Source organism: Sturnira hondurensis, unplaced genomic scaffold (genome assembly GCF_014824575.4).
Source record: "Sturnira hondurensis isolate 20B ecotype Veracruz unplaced genomic scaffold, ASM1482457v3 Scaffold0016462, whole genome shotgun sequence".
Lineage (NCBI taxonomy): Eukaryota > Metazoa > Chordata > Mammalia > Chiroptera > Phyllostomidae > Sturnira > Sturnira hondurensis.
The window spans coordinates 9,645,467-9,672,598 of record NW_028089093.1 but is presented as its reverse complement, the minus strand read 5'-3'; the positions used below and the strand labels follow the sequence as shown (position 1 = coordinate 9,672,598).

The following is a 27,132-nucleotide window of genomic DNA, read 5'->3' as shown; positions in this document are numbered from 1 at the left end:
CTTCCTAGCACTACCCTCAGGGACCCTGCCCACTTCCCATCCCCTCTCTTCCCTTCCCCTCCTTGCTTCCCCTTGGCAGGGTAACAGTCACACAGCAGTTTGCAAATGCGCCACCTGCTTCACCCCTGCCCCACTGTGGGCTTCCATTACCTCTAATCTAAAGGAGGGAGGAAGAGGCAACGCTAACTCAAATGTGAGATCTTTGACTATCACATGGGAGCAGATCTTTTAACTTCTGAATTGAAACCTTCTCTTTTATTTTTTGTGACTGTTTTGATGACTAAAAGTGAACAAGGCCATTTTGTTATTTTAGAGTCACCAGGTCAGTAACTGTTAACCACATTCATTCACTGAAAAAGTTTGAGTCTAATGAAGTAATATAGGGTTTATACAACAAGCCCCATATCGCACTTGCGCAGTAAGGTGCTTCACATAGAAAACACAATGAATTGTGCATTTTATCAAATGTGTGATGCCCACTGGCTAATATAAACTTTTTGGATAAAGTAATTATGTGAATTAAATAAAATATATATTTGTGGGATGTGAATGTTACCTGGACAAATAAATATGAACAACATTGGGGAAACAACTTAAAGTTTGTTTATTTCTAGCAGAATTTTTCTGAGCTGTGGAAGGTAATGGGTATTATCAATCTCCAAAGAGAGAGCTATAAAATAAATTTCCCAAATGTAGTTGGCCAGCCAACCATGATCCCNGCATTTTATCAAATGCGTGGTACCCACTGGCTAATATAAACTTTTTGGATAAAGTAATTATGTGAATTAAATAAAATATATATTTGTGGGATGTGAATGTTACCTGAACAAATAAATATGAACAACATTGGGGAAACAACTTCAAGTTTGTTTATTTCTAGCAGAATTTTTCTGAGCTGTGGAAGGTAATGGGTATTATCAATCTCCAAAGAGAGAGCTATAAAATAAATTTCCCAAATGTAGTTGGCCAGCCAACCATGATCCCACTTAAGAATCTTGATATAAATGTATTACCTCTAGAAATATTTAGAAACTGTGGCATGCCCTAAGGATGAGTTCACATGTAGGTGACACAGAAGACAGACCAACCACCATAGTAGATGCCTACAAAAAGAGCTAAGTGGACGTCAAAAAAGAAGCTATTTTAAAAGCTAATTTACAATTTTACTTTCAATGTGAAATGTGATCAGAGGTGTTTTCCAAGTCTACATATTATTATGGATTAAAATATCTCTTAGTTTCAATGAAAGAACTGGGATGCTTCATAAATTCACCCAGTGGGAGAGTATTCTAAAATGTGATCAGTTTCTGATGTGCACCAGTCAGTATTACCTGCACAGCCTGGGGAGAAAAACAAACAAAACAAAAACTTGTCAGCATGACTCCAGCACCATCGTGGACAAGGGCGCTGTGACCGAATGAGCAGACAATCAGACAGGCAGTTAGAGGGGTTTTTTTCCTCTCTAAGTTCAGTAACTATAAATTCTAAACTCTACATCTACAGAGCCTATATACCCACTAAGTAACTTAGGGAATTCTCCATGAAAATGATCAAAAAAGTCATTGTTGCTATTTATGCCTATAACTGCAAATTAATTGTCTTTCCAATCAAGCCTATTTATCTATTCAGTTGGATGAACAGTGAACCCTAATCATTTCAAAGAGAAGTGCAAAAATCAAGATTCTGAATTAAAGCACAAAGAGAACTTGCAAATCTAAATTTAACAACCAAATATTTCTAAGCCATATATTTAATACTAAGTGTAAAATATGTAACTGAACTTCTCCATAGCTTGTTTTATATTTATTCTTCTAAACTATAGTGTAAGCCATAGCATTTTTCCTCTGGAAATAAATTTGTGTTTTAGTCAGCTCAGGTAGGCATACCAAAATACTACAGTCTGGGTGGTTAAACACCAGAGAATACATTTCTCTCGCAGTTCTGGAGGCTGGGAAAGCAGAGATCAAAGTGACTGCCTATTTAGTTTCTATTGAAAGCTTTCTTCCTGTCTTGCACATACCTGCCTCCTCACACTATCCCTCACCTGGCCTTTCCTCCTCTGTGCGCAAGTATATGGATCCCTGCTAATACCACCACCAGATTAGGGCTCCAACTTATGACCTCATATTCCCCGTACCTACTACTGGTCCCTTTCTCTAAATGCAAAATTACACTAGGGGTTAGAGTTTCAATATGACTTTTATGGGGAAAATTCAGTCCATAGCTACTTATAAAACATATTGCTATTTAATGTTACTCTGCAATCCAAAGCGAATTAAAGAACCATTACGTATAAGATAAGAGGAATATTTTATCTTTGACAATTAGGTTTACTTGTGTTCAACATTTTTCAATCAAAAAATGAATACTATACCACTCTCTATGAAATGCATGTATTACAGAAACATCATTAAAAGCATTGGAAGTAAGTACAATCTTTACCTCAGAGAAGGATTTGCTTCTTTTTGGACCATTCTTAGTAACTATGATCAAATGAGCCCAGCCTAAAATCTTTATTTTGTACCTCAGGCTTGCCCCAATGTATTTTTTATGATGCTCTTTCTATTTTATTGCCTTACTTCTAATGACAGTAATGTTAATTATTTAAGCTAATTCTTTTCTTTTTTTCCACAAGAGATTATTACTTTGTTACAGAATCAATTTTACTTCCTAAGAGTTCCTTTCTTAGTACTTACAAGATTTCTGGTTTCATGACTCAGAGTCAATGTTTTATATTTGAAATAGCAGGCTAAAATAAAAAAGAAAAGCTGCTTTGTTACTCTGTTATATTATAAACACAATAACATTTTGCTGACAGTTTTAAAGCGTTCACTCTTTTAGTAAACACACAACTCCATAGCGTAGAATGACGCACCCTTCAGAACTGCAGAACCTTTGCTTTTTGGTAAGTTATCTGGTTAAAAAAACAAACATGAAATTTAAGAATGTATTACTACTAAAAACATATTGTATCACTGTGTCATAATCCAAATTAATATTTGTGATAAATATCAGCACAGAAAACAACTACTCTGAAAAGCATAGCAGGTTGGGACTGGGGAGGGATTTCTCAGCTCTCCTTACCATCAGAGTAGTTTTTGTGGTTGATAGTGGTATTTTACCGAGTTTTTCATTAAAAATGAGCTTAAGACTATACTAAATGCTTAATCTGCATCAATTGACAAAGAATAAAACATTACTTGACATCTAAAACACTCAATTTTAAGTTATTTATATCATTATCATGTATTATTCTTCCATTGCTTCTTTTGTTTTTCTTTCATTGTGTCTTCACTTGGCAAATTTTTTGAAAAATTTTTCATCATGATTCACAAGTGAGACCAGGCAATAGTTATCTATGTTTTCCCCCTTCTTTTCTAAACTATATCTATTTTTTGTAAAAGAAGTAATATGAGTTGATAAGCTTGTCACATGTTTGTGTCCTAGTAAAATTTTCAAATCTTAAAAGTTTTTAATCCCTAGAAAATGTTATAGAAATCATTCAGCATGAAGTATTTTCTTTGGCCAGAAGTCTGAAAGTTTCCAATTTAATTTGTAATTACTGACCTATTAAGTCAATTTTTATTATATTTTATAAGTTATCCATTTCTCATACATTATAACACTACATTATTAAATTATATAGTATTCTTTTATTATTTTTATCTCTTTTATCTTGAGTTATACTTCTGACATGTAATATTTCTCTCTAATTTTCTAACAGCCTTGGTAAATGTTTATGTATTTTTTAAATTTTTTATTTATTTTAATTGTTTTCAAGTACAGTTTTCTGCCTTTTACTCCAATTCCAGCCCACCACTTCATACCAGTCAGAATGGCCATCATAAACAAAACAACAAACAACAAATGTTTGAGAGGTTGTGGGAAAAAAGGCACCCTAGTGCACTGTTGGTGGGATTGCAAACTAGTACAACCATTATAGAAAACAGTATGGAATTTTCTCAGAAAACTAAAAAATAGATCTGCCTTTTGACCCAGCAATTCCATTGCTAAGATTATATCCTAGGAACCCTGAAACACCAATCCCAAAGAACCTATGCACCCCAATGTTCATAACAGCACAATTTACAATAGCCAAGAGGTGGAAGCAACCTAGATGCCCATCAGTAAATGAATGGATCAAAAAACTATGGTACATTTACACAATGGAATTCTATGCAGCAGAAAGAAAGAAGGAGCTCCTACCCTTCAGCATAGATAGAACTAGAAAGCATTATGTTTGTGTATTTTTTAAAAGCATGTGATTTTATTGCTAAAGTGTACTTTAACACATTTTATTGTTTTGAATTTTTAAAGTTTGCATATTTATCAAAGTTCAGTGAAATATAATAATTAAATTCAGGTTACCGCAGTAGATATAAAAACTACAATTGTGAGTATGCAAAACACTTTATTTTCATATGCTAATATCATTAATTATTGTAGTATTTATTTGTATTACAACTAGAAACCTAGTTTTGCCTACCATTGTGTTTTGTGAAAGAAATTACTTGTTGGAAAATTGGGTTATTTCTATGGAAGTTTGTTATCATCTCCTCACACATGGCTACTACTTCTCAAAGCACTTGTGTTTTATTTTGGACACCTACAGAACCAAGTGCAGGAACAGAAATACACAGTGTTATACCTGGAAAAAAATTTGCAGTAAATTAATCCAAGTTATTTTCAAAATTATATGCATTAACAAAACATTACTTAAAAGGTAATATTCAGTGTTGGTAATGTTGATGTTAGAAGGGCACTAATTCATTGCCAGTATAAACCTCAGTAGGCATTAAACAGCATATTAATAAAATTCATCAATAGGTATGCCCTTCTGAGATGAAATCTTATATTTTATCATAGGAAATAATTAAAATATACAGACGTATTTATTCATCATGATAAAATAATAATATAAATGTAAATTAACTATTGAACATATAATATTAAAGTGTAATTTCAAAAAAATATTAACTATATAATAAATTTCCCGGTAAGTTAAAATGTCAGGTATAAACTTTATATTCATTAACTCACTTTTGCAATGCTTCAATATTAGCATAATCATTTACTTTACTATACATTTACTACTAGTATATTCAGTGAACACACATATATAGTATTAGTATTATTTTAATTTTACATATTTTCCTTTACACTATTTTGTATTTCAGAAAACCATGTTTTCTTTTTACAATAGGAAAAATAATGTTAACATATTTAAATCAGGGCAATTTCAAAATTCGTAAGATGTTTACCAGGAAATCATATTATTAGACCAAGATTCTGATAAGTAGAATTCAATCAACATTTTTTAAAGATTTTGTTTATTTATTTCTAGGGAAAGGAGAAGGGAACGAGAAAGAGAGGAAGAGAAACATCAATGTGTGGTTCCCTCTAACACACCTCCTATTAGGGACCTGGCCAGCAAGTCAGGCAAGTGCCCTGACTGAGAATCAAACCAGTGACCTTTGGGTTTGCAGGCTGGCACTCAATCCTCCAAGCCACACCAGCCAGGGCTCAATCACCATTCTTATTTTTTTATAAAACAGAACATAGCATTAGTTCAAGACTACCTGTTTTGCACAGAAAACAACAGGCAAAACACTACCATGAACATATGTAAACATGAAGAGTTTGTATAATCCAAAACCTGCTGGTATCATGATGTGAATCTCAAACCAGAAATCTGTCACTAGAACTATGCCAGACAAGCCCACAAAAGGAACTGAGCATTTTGCATCAATGTATAAGGATTTTTGCAAACAGAAAAAATGAAGTTCTCTGCATATTTTCCTCTAGGATTTCTATTATTTATTCCTAACTATACTAATGAATGATCAGAAAAAATACGAACCTCCATGAAACTTATTTTACTAGAAAAGAAAATTTAAAAGTTATGAGGAAATATATAGACGGTCTTTTAATATTTTGCAAAACTGTACATTTATTTAATTGACTACTCTTTAAAGATCCCAATAATTTAGTCTTAGTTCAGTGGTTTCTCAATTCAAAGTAAATTTATAAGGATTAATTCTAAGGACTAAATTTGAATGGCACGCTGTTTTTGAGAGTATAAGGGAAATACACCAGAATGCCTTCATAAAAATTTGATAATAAATATAAAACTAGAAGGAAAAGTATGGACCTCAAAAATAGACCAGAGGTTTATACAATATTCAGAGGAATATTTCCTTGGACTACAGCTTTTGTTCAAGGCCACACCATCCCCCCTCTGTTCCTGCTAAAGTATCCAGTATCACTTTTTCTTTTTATGAAGATAAAGCAGATTATGTAATTCCTCTAGAAAAAAAATCATAGGTTTCCATTTCTGTTATGAACTGAATGTTTGTGTTCTTCCCGAATTCCTATGTTGAAACCCTAACCCCCAACATGACGGCATTAGGAACTGAATCCTTTAGAAGGCGATTAGTGTTAGCTCAGGTCATGGGGGTAGGCACGCCACAGCAGGATTAGTGTCCTGCCTCCATAATGAGATCGAACTCCTTACAAAAAAAGAAGAGAAACCAGAGCGTGCTTTCTCTGCATGTGTGAAAAGAGGTCATGTGGGCACACAGCCATCTGCAAGACAGGAAAAGAGACCCCACCAGGAACTGTATCTGTCAACACATTCATCTTGACTTCGCCTTGAGAATTGTAAAAAAACGTCTGTTGTTGAAGCTATGTAGTCTATGGTACTTTGTCACCGCAGCCGGAACTAAGACAATCTTAAAGTAAAATGAAAGTCTTTGCAATTAGCCACAGGGCTGTGCACAATAAGGTCTCTGAGGCTACACCTGCTCCCTTCCCTTTGTTCACTCTGTTCTGGCCACACTGGTCTTCCTGCTCGTATACACCCACCTACTCCAACCACAGGATCTTTAAACTTTCTGCCCCTCTGCCTACAACCTTCTTACCCAGATGCTTTTATGATGGTCCTGCTTACCAACTACAGATTTCTGCTATGTTGTCGTATCCACAAAACCTTTCCCATTAATGTATTTTAAAATATCAATGCCAAGAATCCTAACTTATGAACTATCTATAACCCTTCCCTATTTTATTTTTGTCTAGAGTATTCATCGGACAACATATCCCATTACTTTAATTGTTCTTTATTTTATACCATTCTCCCATCCACCAGAGCATAAGCACCATCAGTGCAGAGGTTTCTGTCATTTGCTCAATGCCATATTACCATTATTTGGAAAAGTACATGATGCATAGTTAATAAATATTAACTGAATAAAGGAAAAATAATGTTATTGGTAAAATAAAGATAACATTTTATATTCTTTCATTCATATTATATATTTAATATATTAAATATCTGAAACTGATCATATTAAATTAATGTCACCAGATTATTGACTTTTTCAAGATAATTGAATAATAATACTATGTCTAATAAAACTAATATGATCTTAGTTATTTTACTATAAACTTTCAGATAATAACATTATATATCAAGTCTATAATCTCACTTTATGATAAAAGTGATATTTCTCTTAAAACATATAATCTATACTATTTTGGTATTAAAACAGCAAAACTTTGTTGACTTCATTTTTTTCTATACAAAATTTTTCTTAAAATATGCAATAAATAGTTCAAAATATTTATTAAGTAATAAAATATGCCAAACAGATTAAAATATACTCTCAGGATAACTGAAATTGACATGTATCAACCACTATAATATCAATCAAAGTTAAAAGGAGAGAACATTTATTTCAAAAACAACCTGTGTGGAAAGTACAATGGTAACTCTTCAGTTTATGCCTAATACGCTTTTTTACCATTTTGAAAATCTACTTTGGTTATAAATCAAGCCAGGTGTATTTTAAGTAATCTAGCTTACTCATATTAATCATTGAAACATCAAATAACTATATATTTCCCATGCCTGCATTTCCTTTAGGTCGCCTGCTATCCAAAGAACTCACTATTCAACTTTGAATTTAAGTTCTTAAATTATGAGAATTAGAGAATTTAGAGAATAAAAGTATGCAGTACAATTTAGAGACTAAAATTATGCAGTGGACGTGAACATTGTACCAACATCATGTACATGTTTCCACTCTGCTCACAGGCAGTACCACAAATTAACATTGCTGCTTGAAAAGTTCTCACTGGGACTGAAAAATAATACAAACGATAGACTTGTGAGCACACACATGCTTTCTGAATCCAGCCTTTTGCCCAAGAATAAAAAAACATCTTAAGGACAGATTATTTTCAACCATATTTATGGCTATCAGACCTATGGACTCACCCTGATTTATATTGAGCATGCCAATCAATTAGAATATTTACTTAATACATAAAAGGAATATTATCCATTTTGTTTTTTATTGGAATAACAAAATGAAATGAGTTTTTTAAAACAGTAAATGTAAACTATTAGCATTCTCTAATCAAATGGCCATAATCTGGAACAGGTTAGTTGCTAAAATTTACAGGAGATTATCAAAATCTATCTACATAATTGCCAGCAAAGGCACAGTAGCTTTTTCTTCTGTCATTTTTATACTGACATTATGTGAGGTAAAGTAGCCATTTGTTTTCAAAACAGAACAAAGGGATGTCAAGATAAATTATAACTCACTATTAGTGATAACTTATTCAACTTATAGAAAACAAATATTATCAGTAAAGAATATGAGACTTTTGAGAGTAATACAATTTCTGAAAATTCTCCTGTCTTCTTTTATCAAGATGCAAGTATCTTTGTGATAAAGGTGTATTTGTTTTATCATTTCTTTTTTTTAAATTTTATTTATTTATTTATTTATTTTAAATCATTTTTTAATTTAATTCTTGTTCAAGTAGTTTTCTGTCTTATATTCCCAGCCCTGCCCGCCCCCACCCAGTGCTCCCCACCTTCCTCCCATTTCCGCCCCCCACCCTTAGTTATTGTCCATGTGTCCTTTATACTTGTTCATGTGTTTTATCATTTATTTAAATGAAAATAATGATATCCTGTCTTACTTTACCAAGGAACTATTTGAACTAAAGTATTTAGTAACCAAAAGTGTTATGCAAGTTGGGTGTTCCTTATTATTGCCCCTAATAAATGTATGCTTTTGAAACTATAATTCTATAAACAAATATCAACATAAATTTCTATAAATGACAAGAATATTCTATAAAGACATCTGTTATCCTTAAATCCAAAGTGATTAATAAAATTCTATGTTTAAAACCAGAATTTTAAGTTAAGTCTGAAGAATCAGCCCTTATTTACTAAGTCCTATGTTCATTTTTTATACTGTTAAGCAGATACATTAAATCTGAAAATTTAGTATGATTTTTATGGCCTCTAACCTAAAAGTATCAACCTATGAAATTCTCAGCACTGAATACTTTCAGATTGGGTTTTAATTAAACATACTATTCTAAAAATTTAAATATATCACTGAGCAAAAATGATCACATTTGCATTCAAGGGACTAAAGTAATCACCTTTGGAAAATTAGAACATGAGATTTATTATGAGGATGTAGTTATACAACTGTCTTTTCCTGAAAGAAGCTGTTTTCTTCAGTTCAGCCTTCCATTAAACTGCACGTTGTTCACATTTCTTAAATTCAGAAACCAAGAGAAATTCTGTAAATCTGATGTGTTCTCATGAACTGTCGAAAGAATACTAGTAATTCTTAAATCTTCAAGATCTTAGCATTTCTGATTGCACTCATGTGTCCTTCACGCACACAGCCGGTACCACTGGATACGCATTTTAAAGGAGGACAGGCCAGCAGGGTCAGAGCTTCACTGATGAGATTTCAGCAAGAAGGGAAAAGCCAATATTAAGATAAATGGCACTAAATAAATAATACAAAAACAGAACTTTGTTTCCTTAAAAAGAAAAACCTTATGCCATATACCAAAGTGTATCATGACTTTTGAAAATAGCTATTTAGTTTTCTTTCTTATGAATTTTCCAAGTAAAGCAATATTTTTAATTCTCTAAGATGATGATAAGCATCTTCTGAAGTTGTTGACAAATAGTTTATTCAAAATTGGAAAGAAAAACATTTACACAAAGTCAAAAAACCTTATAGAATATTGAAAAAAGGTACACTGTATGAAAATACTGTTAAAAGTATGCTTATATTTATTTTATGTGTCAGCATTTGTGTCAGCATAAAATAGATGTATATATTAATTATGAATGTGGTTTCAACTAAAAAATAAAGATAGCAACATAATAAAAATGAAGATCCTCATATATAAGAATTTATTACTACCTTCTGTGGATTTAATCTTTGTTCCCTAATATTTTCAAGTCAAAATTAACCCAAAAGTAAATGATCAGAATTAGAAGAATAAAGTTTGGAATTAGAATTAATTTAACATCTGAACCCATTTATTACAAATGTTGGTGATATTCATTAAAGACTCCACTTCGGTGACTTCCGGTAAAGATCATGGACATAGATAAATGTGATACTTGGCCCCTTCCACAACCACATCAAAATTATAACTCAACTACAGAACAATGATCACTCAGAATCAGCTGAAATTTGGCTGAAAGTCCTACAACTAGGAAATCAAAGAAGAAGCTACATCAAGACTGGAGAAACAGGTAGAGATGTGGATTTGCTGGTCATACACCCATATGTGCACATAAAAATTGGGAGGGACATCTCAACTGTGGAGGTCCACCCCAAGGAATGAGGGGTCCCAGCCCCAATCCCTGCACCCTAGCCCAGGGTCCCAGTGCCAGGGAAATACATCGCTATAACTTCTGGCTGTGAAAACCAGGGGGATTGAGGCTCAGGAAGACAGAAGGTTCTAGAGCACCAAGCTGTTCCCCTTACAGGTCCCAAACATGAACTTACTCAGATTCTTGGGCTCACTCCATTAGAGCTGCAGCCTTGGGGCAGCAGCTTAAAAGGTACCAGAGACTCATGGGGAGGAAATGAACTATTTGAGGGGACAGCTTTCTCCCAGAGAGAAGTGCTGGTAGAGGTCATTGTTCCTTTTCTGAGGCCCCTCCCCACAAATATGGAAGGGAGGTGCCATAACTGCATCTCTACCAACCTGGCACACACTGTTTGACCCACCTTGGTGATTTGCTGATGCCTGGCTCACCCAACTTTCAGGCTTACTCAAGCTGTTTGAGTGTCTTTTTTATACCCATGACCTATGTCGGCTCATGCTTCCGATCTTCTTAAAATCTCTTAAGTAAGCAACATCTGGCTTTAGTGTGCCCAGTACCTCCCTATGTGGCGTCAGGCCTAGCACTAGTAGCAGCCAGCCTTGGTTCATAGTTTGGCCTCACCTTGGTTCATAGTTTTGGCCTCTAAGCCCAGCATAAGTAGCAGCCATCTACAGATTTCCTTGTACCTCATGCTGAGTGGCCCCAGATAGAACACAGGCAGTAGCTTATGCAGGTCTGTACCTCCCAGGAGGCCCCAGAACCACCACATGCAGTGGACAGCTTCATGTCAAAGCACCATGACCCAACCATCTCCACAAGTGATACACATAAGAGATGAACTCAGTGGGCACCACCGCCCTACTGAAGTAAGTCCTGCTTTGTGGGGTGGGCCCCTGCACAGCTCATCTTCCTCAGTGGTCTGAAGTCAGCAGTCGATGGTCATAACAAGTCCTTACAGCTGGTCAGCCTGGGTGTAAATCTATCCTGTTTATGTGCCAATAGCAATCAAGGCTCAATGAAGGAGGATACACAGCCCACATGGGGAGCACACCTTGAGTGTCCAGCTTGAGTGATCAGGAAGGCTATGCCATTGGACCCTATGGAATACCTACTATATAAGAAGGTTTTACCAGGAGGCATAGCAACTCTAGATAATCAATGGAGAAAAACACAGGGAGGGTGCCAAAATGAGACAAAGAAACTACAAATGGCCCAAATGAAACATCAAAACGAAACTCAAAAAAATGAACTAAACAAAATGGACACAAGTAATCTACTAGATGCAGATTTCAAAACACTACCTATAAGGATGACCAGTGACCTTCATGAGAAACTCAACAGCATGCAAAAAGACCAGTCAGAAATAAAGGATGCATCTGGATCTTTTTTTTTATGGCCTTTGTTTGGAAGTTTATTTTATCTGATGTAAGTATTACTACCCTGGCTCTTTTTTCCTGCCCATTTGCTTGGAATAATTTTTATCAACCTTTCACTTTCAGTCTGTGTAGGTCTTTTGTTCTGAAGTGGGTCTAAGGAAAGAATCCATAAAGAAAACATAAACATTATAAACATGTATGCACCCAACACAGGAGTAAGCAAAAATATAAGGGAAATCTTGGAGGACTTCAAGAAAGATATAGACAGCAACAAACTTATACTAGGGAATTTTAACACCCCACTGTCAAAAATGAGCAGATCCTCCAAACAAAATATTGGATATTGTGGCATTGAACAATGTCCTAGATCAAATGGACTTAACTAATAAATATATAGAAACTTTATCCCCCCAAACCAAAATATGCATTGTTTTCAAATGAACATGGAATATATTCAAAGACAGACTATGTAACAGGACACAAAACCAGCCTCAATAAATTCAGGAAAATTGAAATATCAAGCATTTTCTCTGACCACAAGGGCCTGAACCAGAAACCAACCTCAAGAAAAAAACTCAAAAACACTTAAATTTGTGGAGATTGAATAGCATGCTATTAAACAATGAATGGGTTAAGAATGAGATCAAAGAAGAAATCAAAACGTTTCTGGAAACAGATGAAAATAAACTCACAACAGTCCAAAACGTATGGGACACAGCAAAGGCAGTCCTGACAGGGACATTCATAATGATACAGACCTCCCTAAAAAAGATTGAAACATTTCAAATAAACAACCTAACCCTACACTTACAAGAACTGGAGGAACAACAACAAACAAAACCCAGATCCAGTAGAAGGAAGGAACTAACCAAGATCAGAGCAGAATTAAATGACACAGAGACTAAAAGTACAATTCTAAGGGTCGATGAATCCAGGAGCTGGTTCTTTGAAAAGATAAACAAAATAGACAAGCCTTTAAGTGCAGTCATCAAGAAAAAAAGAGAGAGGACCCAAATAAGCAAAATCAAAAATAAAAGAAGAAAGATTAAACTGATATCACAGAAATACAAAGGATTGTAAGAAATTATTATGAACAACTATATACCAAGAAATTTGAAGCCCTGGCTGTTGTAGCTCAGTGGATTGAGTGCGGGCCTGTGAACCAAGAGATTGCAGTTCTATTCCCAGTCAGGGCACATGCCTGGGTTGCAGGCCAGTTCCCAGCAGGGGACTCACGAGAGGCAACCATACATTGAAATTTTCTCTCCCTCTCCCCTTCACTTCTAAAGATAAATAAATAAAATCCTTTAAAGAAGAAAAAAAAAGAAATTTGAAAACCTGGGTGAAATGGACAAATTTCTAGAAATATATAATTTTCCAAAAGTGAATGAAAAAGAAGCAGAAAGCCTGAACTGACCAATAACAGCTGACAAAATTGAAGCAGTGATCAAGAAATTCCCAGCAAACAAAAGCAACCAAAAGCCCTGAAGCAGATAGTTTCACAGGAAAATTCTACAAAGCATTTAAGGAGGAGCTATCCCCAATCCTTCACAGACTATTCCAAAAAACCCAAGAAAAAGGAATACTCCCAAATGCTTTTTATGAAGCCAGCATCATCCTAATCTCAAAACCAGATAAAGACACAACAAAGAAAGAAAACTTCAGGCCAATATTGCTGATAAACATAGATGCTAATATCCTCAACAAAATATTGGCAAACCATATCTAGGAATATATTAAAAAGATCATATACCATGATCAATTGAGATTTATCCCAGGGATTCAAGGATGGTAGAATATTAGCAAATCAATAAACACAATACATCATATAAGTAAAAGGAAAGACAAAAATCACATGATCATATCAATAGATGCAGAAAAAGCATTTGATAAGGTACAGCACCCATTTATGACAAAAACATTCAACAAAGTGTGAATAGAGGGAGCATGCCTCAAGACAATAAAAGCCATGTATGAGAAATATACAGCCAACATCATACTCAATGGGCAAAAACTTAAGAGTTTTTCCACTAAGATCAATAACAAGACAAGGATGTCTGCTTTCACCATTTCTATGCAATATAGTATTGGAAGTCTTAGTCACAGTGATCAAAGAAGAAGAAGAAATACAAGGCATCAGAATTGGAAAGGAGGAAGCAAAACTATCATTGTTTGCAGATGACATGATCATGTACATAGAAAACTCTATATAGAGAGTCCACCCAAAAAATCTCAACTTAATAAATGAATCTGGCAAAACAGTGGGATACAAAGTCAATATTCAGAAATTGAAGGCATTTTTGCACACCAACAATAAAATATCAGAAATGGAAACCAGGAAAAAATCCCATTTGATATACCAGTAAGAGAAATCAAGTACCTAGGAATAAACCTAACAAAGGAGGTAAAATGAATGGACTCAGAAAACTACACAATGCTGAAGAAAGAAATTAAGAAAGACAAAAATAAATGGGAGCATATATGTGTTCATGGACTGGAAGAATTAACATCATCAATGTGTCCATCACATAACAACATCAAAATGTCTGTACTACCTAAAGCAATTTATAGGTCTAATGCAATTCCTATTAAAAGCAATGAGCCCTGGCTGGCGTAGCTCAGTAGATTGAGCTACATATGTCCCCCACTACTTGCAGAAATGTGAACATTTCTGTTCACAAATCAATGAACAAAGTTTCTGTTCATTGATTTGTGAACAGAAACTTTGCAGGCTGGAAGGGATTGGCAAGAAATATTCAAAGTGAAGGCAAACAAGGACCTACAACTAAGATTACTCTACCAAACAAAGCTATCACTTAGAATCAAAGGACAGATAAAAACTTCCCACACAAGAAAAGCCTAAAAGATTAGTTCATCACAACCAAACCAATATTATGTGAAATGTTAAATGGTCTTCTTTAAGAAGAAAAAACATAAAGAATATGAACAATAACATGACAATAAATACAAAAAACTTCACCCCAGTCTCCCCCTTTACAAAATTATTTATTTTAAAAAAGTTATAGTATATAAATACACTATTATATTAAGAAAGCTTAGTATGAAGTCAAGCATCCACTAAATCCAATAAATGATTATCATTGTTATTAATCAGGTCAATAGAATTAGGGGGTCTATTGACCTATGATATTCCTAAAATGTATGCACAAAATAACTTACCAGTCTGGTAAATTCTGTTCTAATTAGTTTAAGTTCTAGTTATCTGTGCAAAAAATAATAAGAGTATTTTTCACTTACTTTTGTCTCTTAAATAGAATTCTACTGAAAAATTAAGCAAAGTAATTTTGTTGTCATATTCTCTGGGTAATCTACTCCTGAAGCAACATTTTCTTCTTGACTTATTCATCCTTTTAATAGTTTAACAAAAATATTTCTCTACTATAAATCAGAGGAAAAAAGCAACTGAAGAACAGTACGAAAAATCCCATTTGGGTTATTTCATTAGCTAGTGTCTGCACTTTAGGAAGGATTCTGTAGGTCTATGCCTCACACTGTTAACCATGGTTAGTTTCAGGCAGAGCTACTGTGGGAGATTTTCATATTCTATGTTAATTATGTATGCAATATTCCAGTTTTTGCCACCTTGGTACATGGCTTTTAGGAGAATGTGTGAAGTAGTCCTGGTATCTTCCATTGGGAATTTAACAGAAAATTTGAAGATTTCTGGATCATCACTACTAGACAGCCTAAATTTCTAGGAAAATGACCTTAGAGTGGCAAAGAAACTGCTGCTTGCATGAATATAAGTGGAAGTGAGTGCGAGGACCCTCACTAAATACGCTGTCTATCTGAAGGGAGGGAACTGGAGTGAGAATAGCCCAGTGGGGTAAGGGCAGCTGAGTCTGTGTACCAGGAAAGGGCCAAAATGGCGTGTCTGGAGCGACATGGCTAAGAAAGGAAACTCAAGCTCTTCTCCTCTCAAGTCCTTCTAGGCAAGGGTGTCCACATCCTACAAAGGATGGATGGGGCTGTGGCTAAGGGGAAGACAAGGAAGGGAGCAAGAGAGGGGAGGAAAGGAGTGCAAAGGCAAAGCTCTCAGAAATAACCATTAATTCAAAAGAAGCAACAAAACAGAAACACAATCATAAAAGCTTCCCAACACAATAAAAACACTCAAGTTGGACTCAACTTTTTTTTGACATAGTAATAAAAGCTGAAAAGCAGAGCCATGCTATCCACAGAGTATTGGCAACAGAGTGTTTTGACTCATTATTTGCATATCTATTCATCCAGTTTGCTCTTGTAATGTAAATTCAATAGAAAGACAAAAAATTTAAGAGTAATAAGATTATTATCATGTTGACATATCCAACAAACAATAGGCACTAAAATTTGAAACAAATTAAGGTGGATGAAATATTTTGTAAATGAAAAAAACATCACCACAGAAATCAGTATTGGCTAAATTGTTGCTATTATAGTTACAAAAAATCATTGCAAGTATCAAATAATTCTTTGGTAAAGAACAACAGGGCTGGGGTTAAAAAAAATCAGAATTAAATCCCAGGTAATTTCTCAAAGGATTTACAATTAATAGAATAAATTGGATTGTAAAAAAATCAAATATTTAATTCTCATGACACATCAAAAACTACCTATACACACCATTTAATATCTATGTAAAGAAATATCTTATGTTAAATATCTTAAGAGTTTGTAGAAAGAAAATAATATGCAGTTTTTAAAACATCAAAAAGAAGGAACAAAAAGAGTAAATACAGTATTTCAATGGGTGAAATATGTTATGAAAAGAATCATACTTGTACTTAACATTCCCTTTTAAAGTACAAATAATGTCACAGTGAATCCAAAACATAAGAGTTAATTTTTAATATTAGTTCCTGTGCTTAATCTTGTGCCTAAATACACATTAATTATAGTTAATAGTAACAGCAAACACTTACATAGAACTCACTATGAGCCTGGTAATGCGATCTATTAACTTACTTTATCTTCAAATGCCTTTTTGGGTTAGTACTCTCACCCTTATTTTACAAGAGAGAAAAATGCTTGTCCGGGATATCAAAGGATTTCCCCAAGGAAACAATATTGCTAAAATCCACATTTGACCTCAGGCCATCTGGCTCCAGAACCCAGGCAGCCCCAGGTACACTGGATGCCCAATACACTCTGGAGCCTTTCTCATCAAGGGGAATACAAGAAACATTTAAAATGTCTACTGACCCTTTCTCCTCTGTATGTGAGGAGGCCAGGTATGAGGGGGTTGGAAGTAAGCATGATGGAGAATAAATAGCATCGAAGACCAGAGCTACGATGGAACCAAGACTCTGCCTCCTGAGCCACAGCAGTCCTAGTCCATGATGGTGCTGTCCTAGGGGACTCCTGGTTAGAATTCTTGGGCTCGGCCTTAAATATATGCAGGTGTTTCTGAGAAACATCACTGACACAAGCTTCCTCTATCTTTCCTCAACAACTTACTGCCCTCCCTTCCTCCCTCACAGGGAAGCCCTCTCAATCAAATCTTGCATTTAATGGTTTTCAACTTCCTTAGATCTTTTGCGTGTTTCTTTTCCCAACACTTGCTTTTATCTTAAGCCTACTGCGCATCGGGAGGGAGGTATCTTTGACCCATATCCTAGAGTAAAGCAGAGAGAGACACAGTGAGAGAGATTTAAAAGCGTGATAAGATGTGGTAAGAACCAGAGAGTCTAAAATGTGCATACATCTCTCTTCTTTTACCAGTTTATATAGGTGCATAAGAATATTTGCACGTGTGCATTTGTGTGACATAGTTTTGACTTTTAAAGAATATACCTATTAATTTTTAAGTTTTTGATGTCTATTGAAAAGGCAGAATTATTTACTAAACAATAGAGTAGAAGAACATCTTCACAGAGGCAGACTCTCCTGCAAATGTCTCTCTAGTGAGGCCGTCTGGGACATAAACAGCCCATGAAAATCAGGCTGTTTCTTTTGCACAAATCAGAATTTACCATAGATTCTTAATCACATGCAAATAAAAGTATCACATTAGCTGCTTTTTGAAACAGAAATGACATTCATAAGATAGGTAGGAACATGGTATTTGAACAGTTCACATTCTCTTACTTACAGCCTTCATAGATGTCGGTGGGAATATGGACTGCTGCATGCTGATAGGACACTTGTCGTCCAAAATTAGCATCATCGATAAAAATGGGTTTTATCCTCTGGCTCCCCGGCTCACTGTCATTTTTTTCAGGCTTTATAGGAAAAGATGAACAATAAACAAAATGTTAAAACTTAAGCCAACACAGATATTCTCACATTCACATCATTTGCCAAATGCATGTTCTTCAAAAAAGGAACTAAAAGAATATGTTAAAATATAGTACAAGATGGCATCAGATTTATTCACATCATAACCTAACTTCTCTCCTAATTTCCTCAATGGTGAAGTCACTCCTCAGGGTCATCCTGACAGAACCAGAGCTGCCCAACATCCAGTATTTACTGAAATGTATATTTAAAGAACAGGGCAAGTATCATTATTTTTTCTTGTTATTTTTATTAAATTCATTGGGGTGACATCAGTTAATAGCAGTGTATAGGTTTCAGGATAAGAGTCTTTATATAGAACCAAATTAAAACTATCCCCTTGGAGAAAATGTGATTTTTATGTTACTAAATTTATATTATGCAGTAGAGGATAATCCTGCATTCGACAACCAACAGTACACATGACCACAAAAAGATAGCAATAGAAGATTACTTTGTGACATTCCTCCTTGACTTGTTTCCCTGGTGAATGTCATTTTGTTTTAAAAAAGAAAGTATGCTAGAAGATATCTATTGTAACCCCTAAGTACCATTAAATCCTAACTTGAACAATTTGTGTCCCAAATACAATTAAATCCTAACTTGAACAATTTCCGTCGCAAGATAGGAGCCAAGATCCAATCAATAATGATTCAGAAAAACCCCACAGGAGGTTAAGACTGAAGATTCATTTTCTGTCTCTTCAAACTATGCCTTTGATACTGGATTGCCTGTTGCCTTCCTCTGGCAAGAGTCTCACTCATTTATTCAAAATGCATCTGTAGAATAATTGTTTTTGGCTAGTTATGTTAAACTTTTTTCAGTTCAAGTACAGTTGAACTAACTCTTCCCTAATTTTTGTCATTAAATTCAGACCTACATTATCAACTCGTTCATTTTACAGACTAATGTTCTCTAAAGCAGTAACCTTTCTCTTTTGAGGAGGTTAGCATTCCCAAGGTAACCTCCTCCAAACAAAACTGAAGGAAAATCACAACATTCGACTATTTTGGTATCACACTGTAGTGATGCAAATGATAAAGGATGGAAAAGACCTAAGTGGATAACCAATTTCACGTGGAGGCTGGGAGAATGTGCAACAACACAAAGTCAGCAAGTGTGCAAAGAAGTGACAGACAGTGTTTGGTTTTCCACGTGGCCCTGGAAATTCAAGTGGTCAGATAACACATTAGTATCTTGAGATATTTTAGTATCTTGAGATATTTTGTGTATACCTTTATATACATAAACACGTGCATATGTTTATTTTTTTCTCTATGGAAACTGCAACACTGAAAGATTACTTAGACACAAATATGAGCAAAAAGGTTTATTTCTTTAGCAATGGTTTCTAGAGGTGCAGGTCTGACCGATCATTGGGTAGTAAAATCAGTTTAACAGTTCATGACCAAACCCCTTTTAAATGGAACATCACGGAAAGAAATAGGAAAATACACTCCACATAAGGGGGAGAACTGCATTGTAAAATTTGTGGTTTAGTCAGCTATGACTGTGTGTGTGCACATACATGTGAGTACATGTGATTTGAATGGTAACATTTGCCACTGGTAAAAAGATTTGAAAACAGACCAGTATTTTATATTTATATGAACACCACAAAGATATAATTGTTTCTCTCTTAATGGACTGGATATGCAGAATAACAAAACAGTAGTGTTGAAAGTCTAAAATTTAGCACCATACTTATATGCGAAAATCACAAATTATTCTCACCTAAAACAGAGGTTATGCATGTGTAATGTGAAATACGTGAAACAAGTGAAGATTACAAGGAAGAGAAACTGTACAGCAACAACAAATGCTTAACCTAACACACCTGCCTTGATTGTAGTGACTGATAAAGGAAAGAATGGATATGGTAATTGGGATTTGGTCTTGGATTCAGCTGTGAATTTGAATGCACTTTAAAATTCACCCTCTATTCTATGGTTGTCTATTCCTGGGCACTAATGACTTGAACAGGGAGAGGCATGTAAAAACAAACTATTTTCACTAAAAACATGGATGTAAAGAGGGTTCCAGCTGATAATGTCATTATTCTCAGCTGCAAACATTCGGGATTAATGAAAAGTCTCAATATTGACGTTAAAGCAGTGGTTTCCCAAAGTGTGGTCCTTGGCGAAGCAGCGTCAGCATCCGTGGGAACTTTCTGGAATGCAGGCTCTCGGGCCCCACTCAGGACCTAGTCAATCAGAAAGCCCATGGGAGGGGCTGAACCATCAATAGTTGGACAGGCCCTCTGGGTGATTCTGATAAACACTAAAATTGGAAATCCAGAGCTTTAAAGTAGCAATAGCTTAAATTTTTAGGTATACATTTTTATTTAGTAGAACTACTCATGAAAAAACAGGATTGATTAGTAATAAGCATTTTAATGGATACCTTAATTTTCTACCGTCCATGTATATAAGACAGTTTAAGTATTGCCACACATGCATGTGGTAATACGGCAAATAATATTTGTCGAAGGATGCTTCAAAAGACAACAGCCCCTTATTATACTCTAGGCCAGGGGTTAGCTCCACCCTGAAATAAATTGGGAAATTCTGCCTGTTATATTTTTCTATTACGAGAATATAGGAAAGCACTTTGGCATATCAAAGGTTCTGAAACATGTGTCACTAAAAATCTCTTTAACATAGTGTTCTATAGCTTATATATCCTTGAGACTTAGTTCAAAAAATAATATCTATTAGAAAGAACATAATGGTACTTACAAAATGTCATGAAAAGGCATAGTGGAAAGTGTGGATGTCAGGAAATCTGTTTATACTCTGATGCATTAATAACATCTCAAACTTGGACCAGCTAATAGTTCTTTGGGCATCTGGTTTTTGGCTACAGGATGGTCCTCACCCTTGAAACAATCAGAATTACCTGCAGACCTGCCCCCCCACCACAATGTAGTGTATCACAATGGGAAGAATGTTTTTTGAAAAGAATCTCTCTTTTGATTCACAATGCATGTATTGAAATATTCTCTTCTATCTTAAGACCCCTCAAATTAAACAATTTATAAAGGTAATTTTGTTTATAGAAATATAGTTCCTTTTCTACAATTTTAGAAAATAACACGTTATTTTTGTAAGCATATCTTTTCCAGAAATCCAATTCACATCTACTTCTAGCAAATTACAGATATATAAAAAGTAGAAAGATTAGATGTTAGCAGACAAGTGAACAGAAAGACAGTGAACTAAATGTATGAATTAGGGTTAGGGATATGTGGAAGTGTGCAAATATTTCACTCATTCACTCACTCAAAAAATATTCAGTTGGTAGAGTGAAGAGAAGAATTCATTGATATTAACTTTTACAAAATGCCATTTAATGTCTAAATCTGGAAACAAATGTCCAACAATAGTAAAATGGTCACAATAATAATGACTGAGTGATCACATTGATAATACACATAATGTTTATAAAATTACTCATAGTTTAAATAGCAAATGTTAAACAAAAAGAAAAAAGTCTTATTTATTTTGAGAGGAAAGAGAGGGAAAGCGATATATGCATTGATGAGTACACAGTAAATGTTATCAGCACTGTCATTGATTTTGTAGTTATGATATATAACTGCAGTTGTTTATGTGGTCTTCTTTTTTACAATAATACAAGAAGCATGTATTATATTTTAATGAGAAAAAACATTGATTTTTCTTTTAAGTCCTTTCTGGAGTTCTATTAAACATTATATAACTATCTTACTAAGGTAAAAGTTGCTTATATTTACTCTGAATCCTCTCACATCTAAAAATTACAATTCTAAAAATATTGATTTACTTCAATACATTTTATGGAAAATTTTTCACTTTTTTAAAGATTTTATTTAGACATAAGGGAAGGGAGGGAGAAAGGGAGAGAAGCATCATTGTGTAGTTGCCTCTCTCACGCCCCCTACTGAGGCCCTGGCCCACAACCCAAGCATACGCCATGATTAGGAACTGAACCCATGACCCTTTGGTTCACAGGCCGGCGCTCAATCTACTGAACCAGAATGAGATTTTTTTCCACTTTTAAATCACCATATAAAGGGCTTTTAGAAATAGCTTTAAAATAATAATATACTTCTTAACTTGTATAATAATGTATCAAGACTAGTTTTAGAGTGCAGTTGTTGAATATATTAAAAAAAACTAATACTGCTGTTCTCCATGGTCCTCCCTTTTATAGTATCTGTAAATTAAAATAATTTTATATATAAAATATCAGCATTTTTAAATGCAAATCACTTATTTTCTTAAACTTATGAAATTATTGTTTCTGATGACATTATAATCCACGCCTCTACCTACCGTATTTTTCGGACTGTAAGATGCACCGCCCCCCACACCAAATTTGGGAGGAATAATGGTTGTTAACGCTGCTGTTGAGTTGGGTTTACATTTTCATTGGTGAAATATTATGTTATTTATGTTATTAAATATTTTATCACATTTTTTGCTTCAAAAATTTTTTCTACTTTCCTCCTCTAAAATGTAGGTATGTCTTATGGTCTGAAAAATACAGGTATATTAATATATTATGTTGTTACATATTATAATTAAAAAATAGCAAATATTGAACACAAAGCAACTGAATGAGAAAAGAAATTTGGGGAAAAGCTACTTAACATATATTACTTAGTGTATAAATTAGAAATTTAAAATAAATGCTTCCCCTGGAGTTAGTATTTCCTAGTTTAAGTTATTATAGTTCTTTTTAATATTTCCCCCCCACAATATGCCTTCAAAATTCTTCAGACCACCCTATATAAATGTCCACAAAGACACTGAGCAGATTGATTCTCAAATGTACTCAAGTGCACTTGGTAAAACACATAAGTGAAATACGAGAAAAATATTCCTCAGACTATTCCTCTCAATATAATTTCACTTATTAAATAATAGATTAAATCACTCAGAGACAGAGGTACTGGCCAGTGTTGGATGGGTCGGTCATTCAATTTTACAAGCAGTACACACTAGCAAATTTAATTTGGAAAATCACAATGACAAGTTGGTGATAGAAAAAGCTCTTTTATATTTAATATATTCATTTCAAAGTAAATATTCTTAGAACTGATATATATATGTATATATATAACACATTTGTTTTTAATATTTTATTTTTGATGTTATTAACTTAAAACTATTTCTACTAAAATAAAATGTTTAGAAATTAAAAGTTTATATACTTCATCTAAATTGCAATGGCAACTAACAATCACACTGTACAATTCAGATTAAACGTGCTCCTTGAGAAACTGCTTCCACAACCATATTGTGGATAGATTTATCTCCCCTGGCTCTCTGTTATTTTCGTGTACCACAAAGCCAGGAAAGAATGAGCTGATACTAAATAAGAATGGTTCACTGAGACCTTCCATAAAAGTATTAACATTGGAACTCTTGCCTCACTAGTGAAATTAAGTAAATGAGCTCCTATGAAATGCACTGAAGTCTCCAATGTTAGAGGCCATCGTTTCGTATACAATTCTCCAGTACATATGCATGTGTATTTAAAAATTTCCGCCTCTAATGCATCCTTTTCTTTTTTACAACTATTACCAATGAATTATTTACAACAGGGCTTTGCATTCACTCTATGGATTAAAAAGTAACATTGCCTCTGTAACCACTAGTTCATCACTGGAACTGAAGCATTCTGTGATGCTCCGTTAGTTAAGGCTGGTTAACAGTTCTGACTCCTACAGAGAAAGCCTCCTTTTCACTACATTACTTGTGTCAATTAGGGATGGAAATTCATCAAAGCAGCTGCAGCTGACCACGTCCAATTACTGAAGAATGAATAGAGAGAGAAAGCTGCTGAGCCTTCATCCAGCCGCAGTTCTTCTGCCCAGGTCGGAGGCCAGGCGAGGATATTAAATGATGGATCCAGTTACTAAGGCAATGAGAACACTGCCGAGTCTCCTGAGTTAATTAGTTTAAGCTGCTATTTTTCTCTTCAGGATATGACTCAGAAGTATTGAGCGAATGAGGACAATTAGAAGGAAAATATGAGTTCCTTGATAATAAATTAGACACTAAGGACTTAAATAATTGTACTTTCGCATTACTAAATCATAACAACAAGAAAAGAATTAAATTATGAACTTAATAGACACCATTCTTGCAAAACATGAGTTTAGCTAAGCATAATATGTTTGATAAAGAAATCAATTTTTTAAATGAATTCAGAGAATTTCTCCAGTTCTTTAATTAAAATGGTGTAACTGTTTAGACTTACCTTGTGGGAAAACGATAGCATTAATTCTTCAGAGAAGATTTAGTTAACATATTAAGAAAAAGACGTTTTATAGTTAACGTGAAAAGTAAATTAATAACATTAGTGGTCAAAAGAAAATGGCAGAAATAATTCTAGTTAAATCAGTCTTAAAGATTAGATTCACTGTTAAGGCTCCGTGTATCGTTCTACTACTAATTATGACACATGGAACAGAAAGAAGAAACAGTGTGAAATAATCATCTTTGGGGGAAGAGGGCACAGTAAGCAGCTGAAACTGTTTAATACCTTAAAGAAAGATAGAAAGTTAAAAATATTGTAGAACATATTACAGCAAAAATATATACATTTTCTAAATGTGACTGAGTCAAAGACAGGTATGAATGTGAAACACATAAAACAGCTAAATGAAGTCAAAAAGTGATACTGATCACTGAAATAACTTGCTTATTAAATTAAATTTAAAAGAAAAATAGGCATTTCTCAAATATAATATGCTGAGGTTGCTGGTAATGATTACAATAATATTTTTAAACACTGGAATACACGATGTGAGAACATATTCCAAATACGGATATTCCAAATAAAGCTGGTGAACTCTCAGGTGACATGAAAGAGGAATTTGCTGTCTCAGGACGACCCTCCAGGAAGAATGAGGGCCATTAGAATCACTATACAGGTAATGGCCTGCTTGTAAGACTCCCTACAATCTATTTTAGGTCTGACTATTCATCTAGATCTCCCATTCTGCTTCTTCTTGCTCATTACATTCCTCCTGTCTTCTGCTTACACGTCTCAAGCTCTTCCGGATTTAGACTTTTTTGTACTCACTGTGCCCTTTGCTTGGAGTGCTTTTCCCTGATCTACTTTCATAGCACCGATTTGTTTTTCAGGTTTCAGTTGAAAAATACTGTCTTGGGCATTTCCCCTTCTAAATTATCCCCCATGGAATCTTGAAAATATCACCCTATTTATTATATCCAGAGCTTTATTCTACTTTAGTTATCTAACTTTTAAAAAATTATTTATTTATTTATTTTTAGAGAAAGGGGAGGGGAGAAAGAGAGAAACATCAATGTACAGTTGCCTCTTGTGTACCCGCTACTGGGGGGCCAGGCCCATAACCCAGGCTTGTGCTCTAACTGGTAATCCAACCAGCGACCCTATGGTTCACAGGCCGGTGCTCAGTCCACTGAGCCACCGTAGCCAGGGAAAGTTATCTAACTTTTTATTTGCCCCTGTTTGTTGCCTCACTGCATTACAATTAAGCTCCCTGAGGGTAAGAGACATCATTGACATCACTCAGTTGTATCCCTGATACTTAGTGTATCACTTACAACTGCCCTTGCTTGCCATATTAATATCATTTGTCGAGTAACTAAATAAAAGTGAAACCATGTTTTCTAGTCCCTAAACTTATGCTCTTTCCTCAGAAAAATACTGGAAGCAATTTGGTAAATGGACCGAGAGTGTGTCAGTCAGGAATCTTGGTTCTCGATCTCATTCCAACTCTATGTCTCCACAGATATTTTTTTCTTAAATAAGAAACAGAGAAAAACAAGATCTGTGAGTTTCCTTCTAGTTCTAAAAATTCTCATTCTAAAATGTATAAACTTTAACCTAAAGAAAATTGTCTACAAAGCTTTTTATAAAAAATGCTAAATAACTGTAAGACCATTTAAATGGTGGAATGCTAGAATAAAGAAGCCTTTACCAAAAAAAACTCTCTTGATATATAGACCACTTGCCCCTGAGAATTTACATTTTAATTTAGAGCAATACATTTGTAGAATAAACCTACAGACATCAATCAGACAATTTTAGGTACATATAAATTAAAACATTACTTAGGCTTTTCTTAATTTCACAAGTTTTAATCTATCAGTTATATCATTGAGTGATAATCAAGAGACCATCTTTTTGATAAGATCTTAAATAAAAATAAGTACCCCAGGTATCACTGGTCTCCAAAAAATCACTGGGGGAGTTTAAAGATATCAAAACCTACTACCTGTTGCTAGCAAGAGAAGTAAGAAAAAAAGAAAGCTTTCCAATATTTACTATAGGGCTTGATATATGCACTCCCCTCCCCCACCTGACTGTGTGTGAGCTGGCCCCAAGGCCCTGACACACTCCAGGCACCAAGGAGAAGCAGAGACCACACACTGACAAACTGCAGCTGCCTTCTCCTTGCACAGTCGCTTTCAATGTGCTATTCTACACCTTATGTGTATGCATTTTATACATTATCTGTTCTGATTTAACCTCTGCCATATGAGCCAGTAGCTTTAAAAATATCTGCAAATTAATGATTAAAGATGAAGTTCTGGCAATGGAAGCTGCACTGCACACAGAGATGGTGCTTCTACTTCTTCCCAGCATTAGGTCCTCCTCATTCTCATCAGAAGATGAAAACAGTGATTTCATAAGTTTCATTAGGCAAATTGGTCAAAAAACTTAAAATGATCAAGAACACTTTAAATATAATTTATATTTACTATTGATAATGTGTTCCTAGGGCCTGTTGTGATATTTCCAATGGTAATATAAAGTCATCACAAT

General features: G+C 34.5%; 1 protein-coding gene across 6 annotated transcripts in view; it reads right to left on the bottom strand.

The window, feature by feature from the left end:
• The window catches only part of CACNA2D1 (calcium voltage-gated channel auxiliary subunit alpha2delta 1), a 472,005-nt gene that overhangs the window by 159,278 nt on the left and 285,595 nt on the right, over nucleotides 1-27,132 (bottom strand). For all 6 annotated transcript variants that reach the window (XM_037066145.1, XM_037066146.1, XM_037066147.1 and 3 more), the window contains exon 6: nucleotides 18,140-18,269. In XM_037066145.1, coding sequence (XP_036922040.1) covers nucleotides 18,140-18,269 — 130 coding nt within the window. The remainder of the gene's footprint in view (nucleotides 1-18,139; nucleotides 18,270-27,132) is intronic.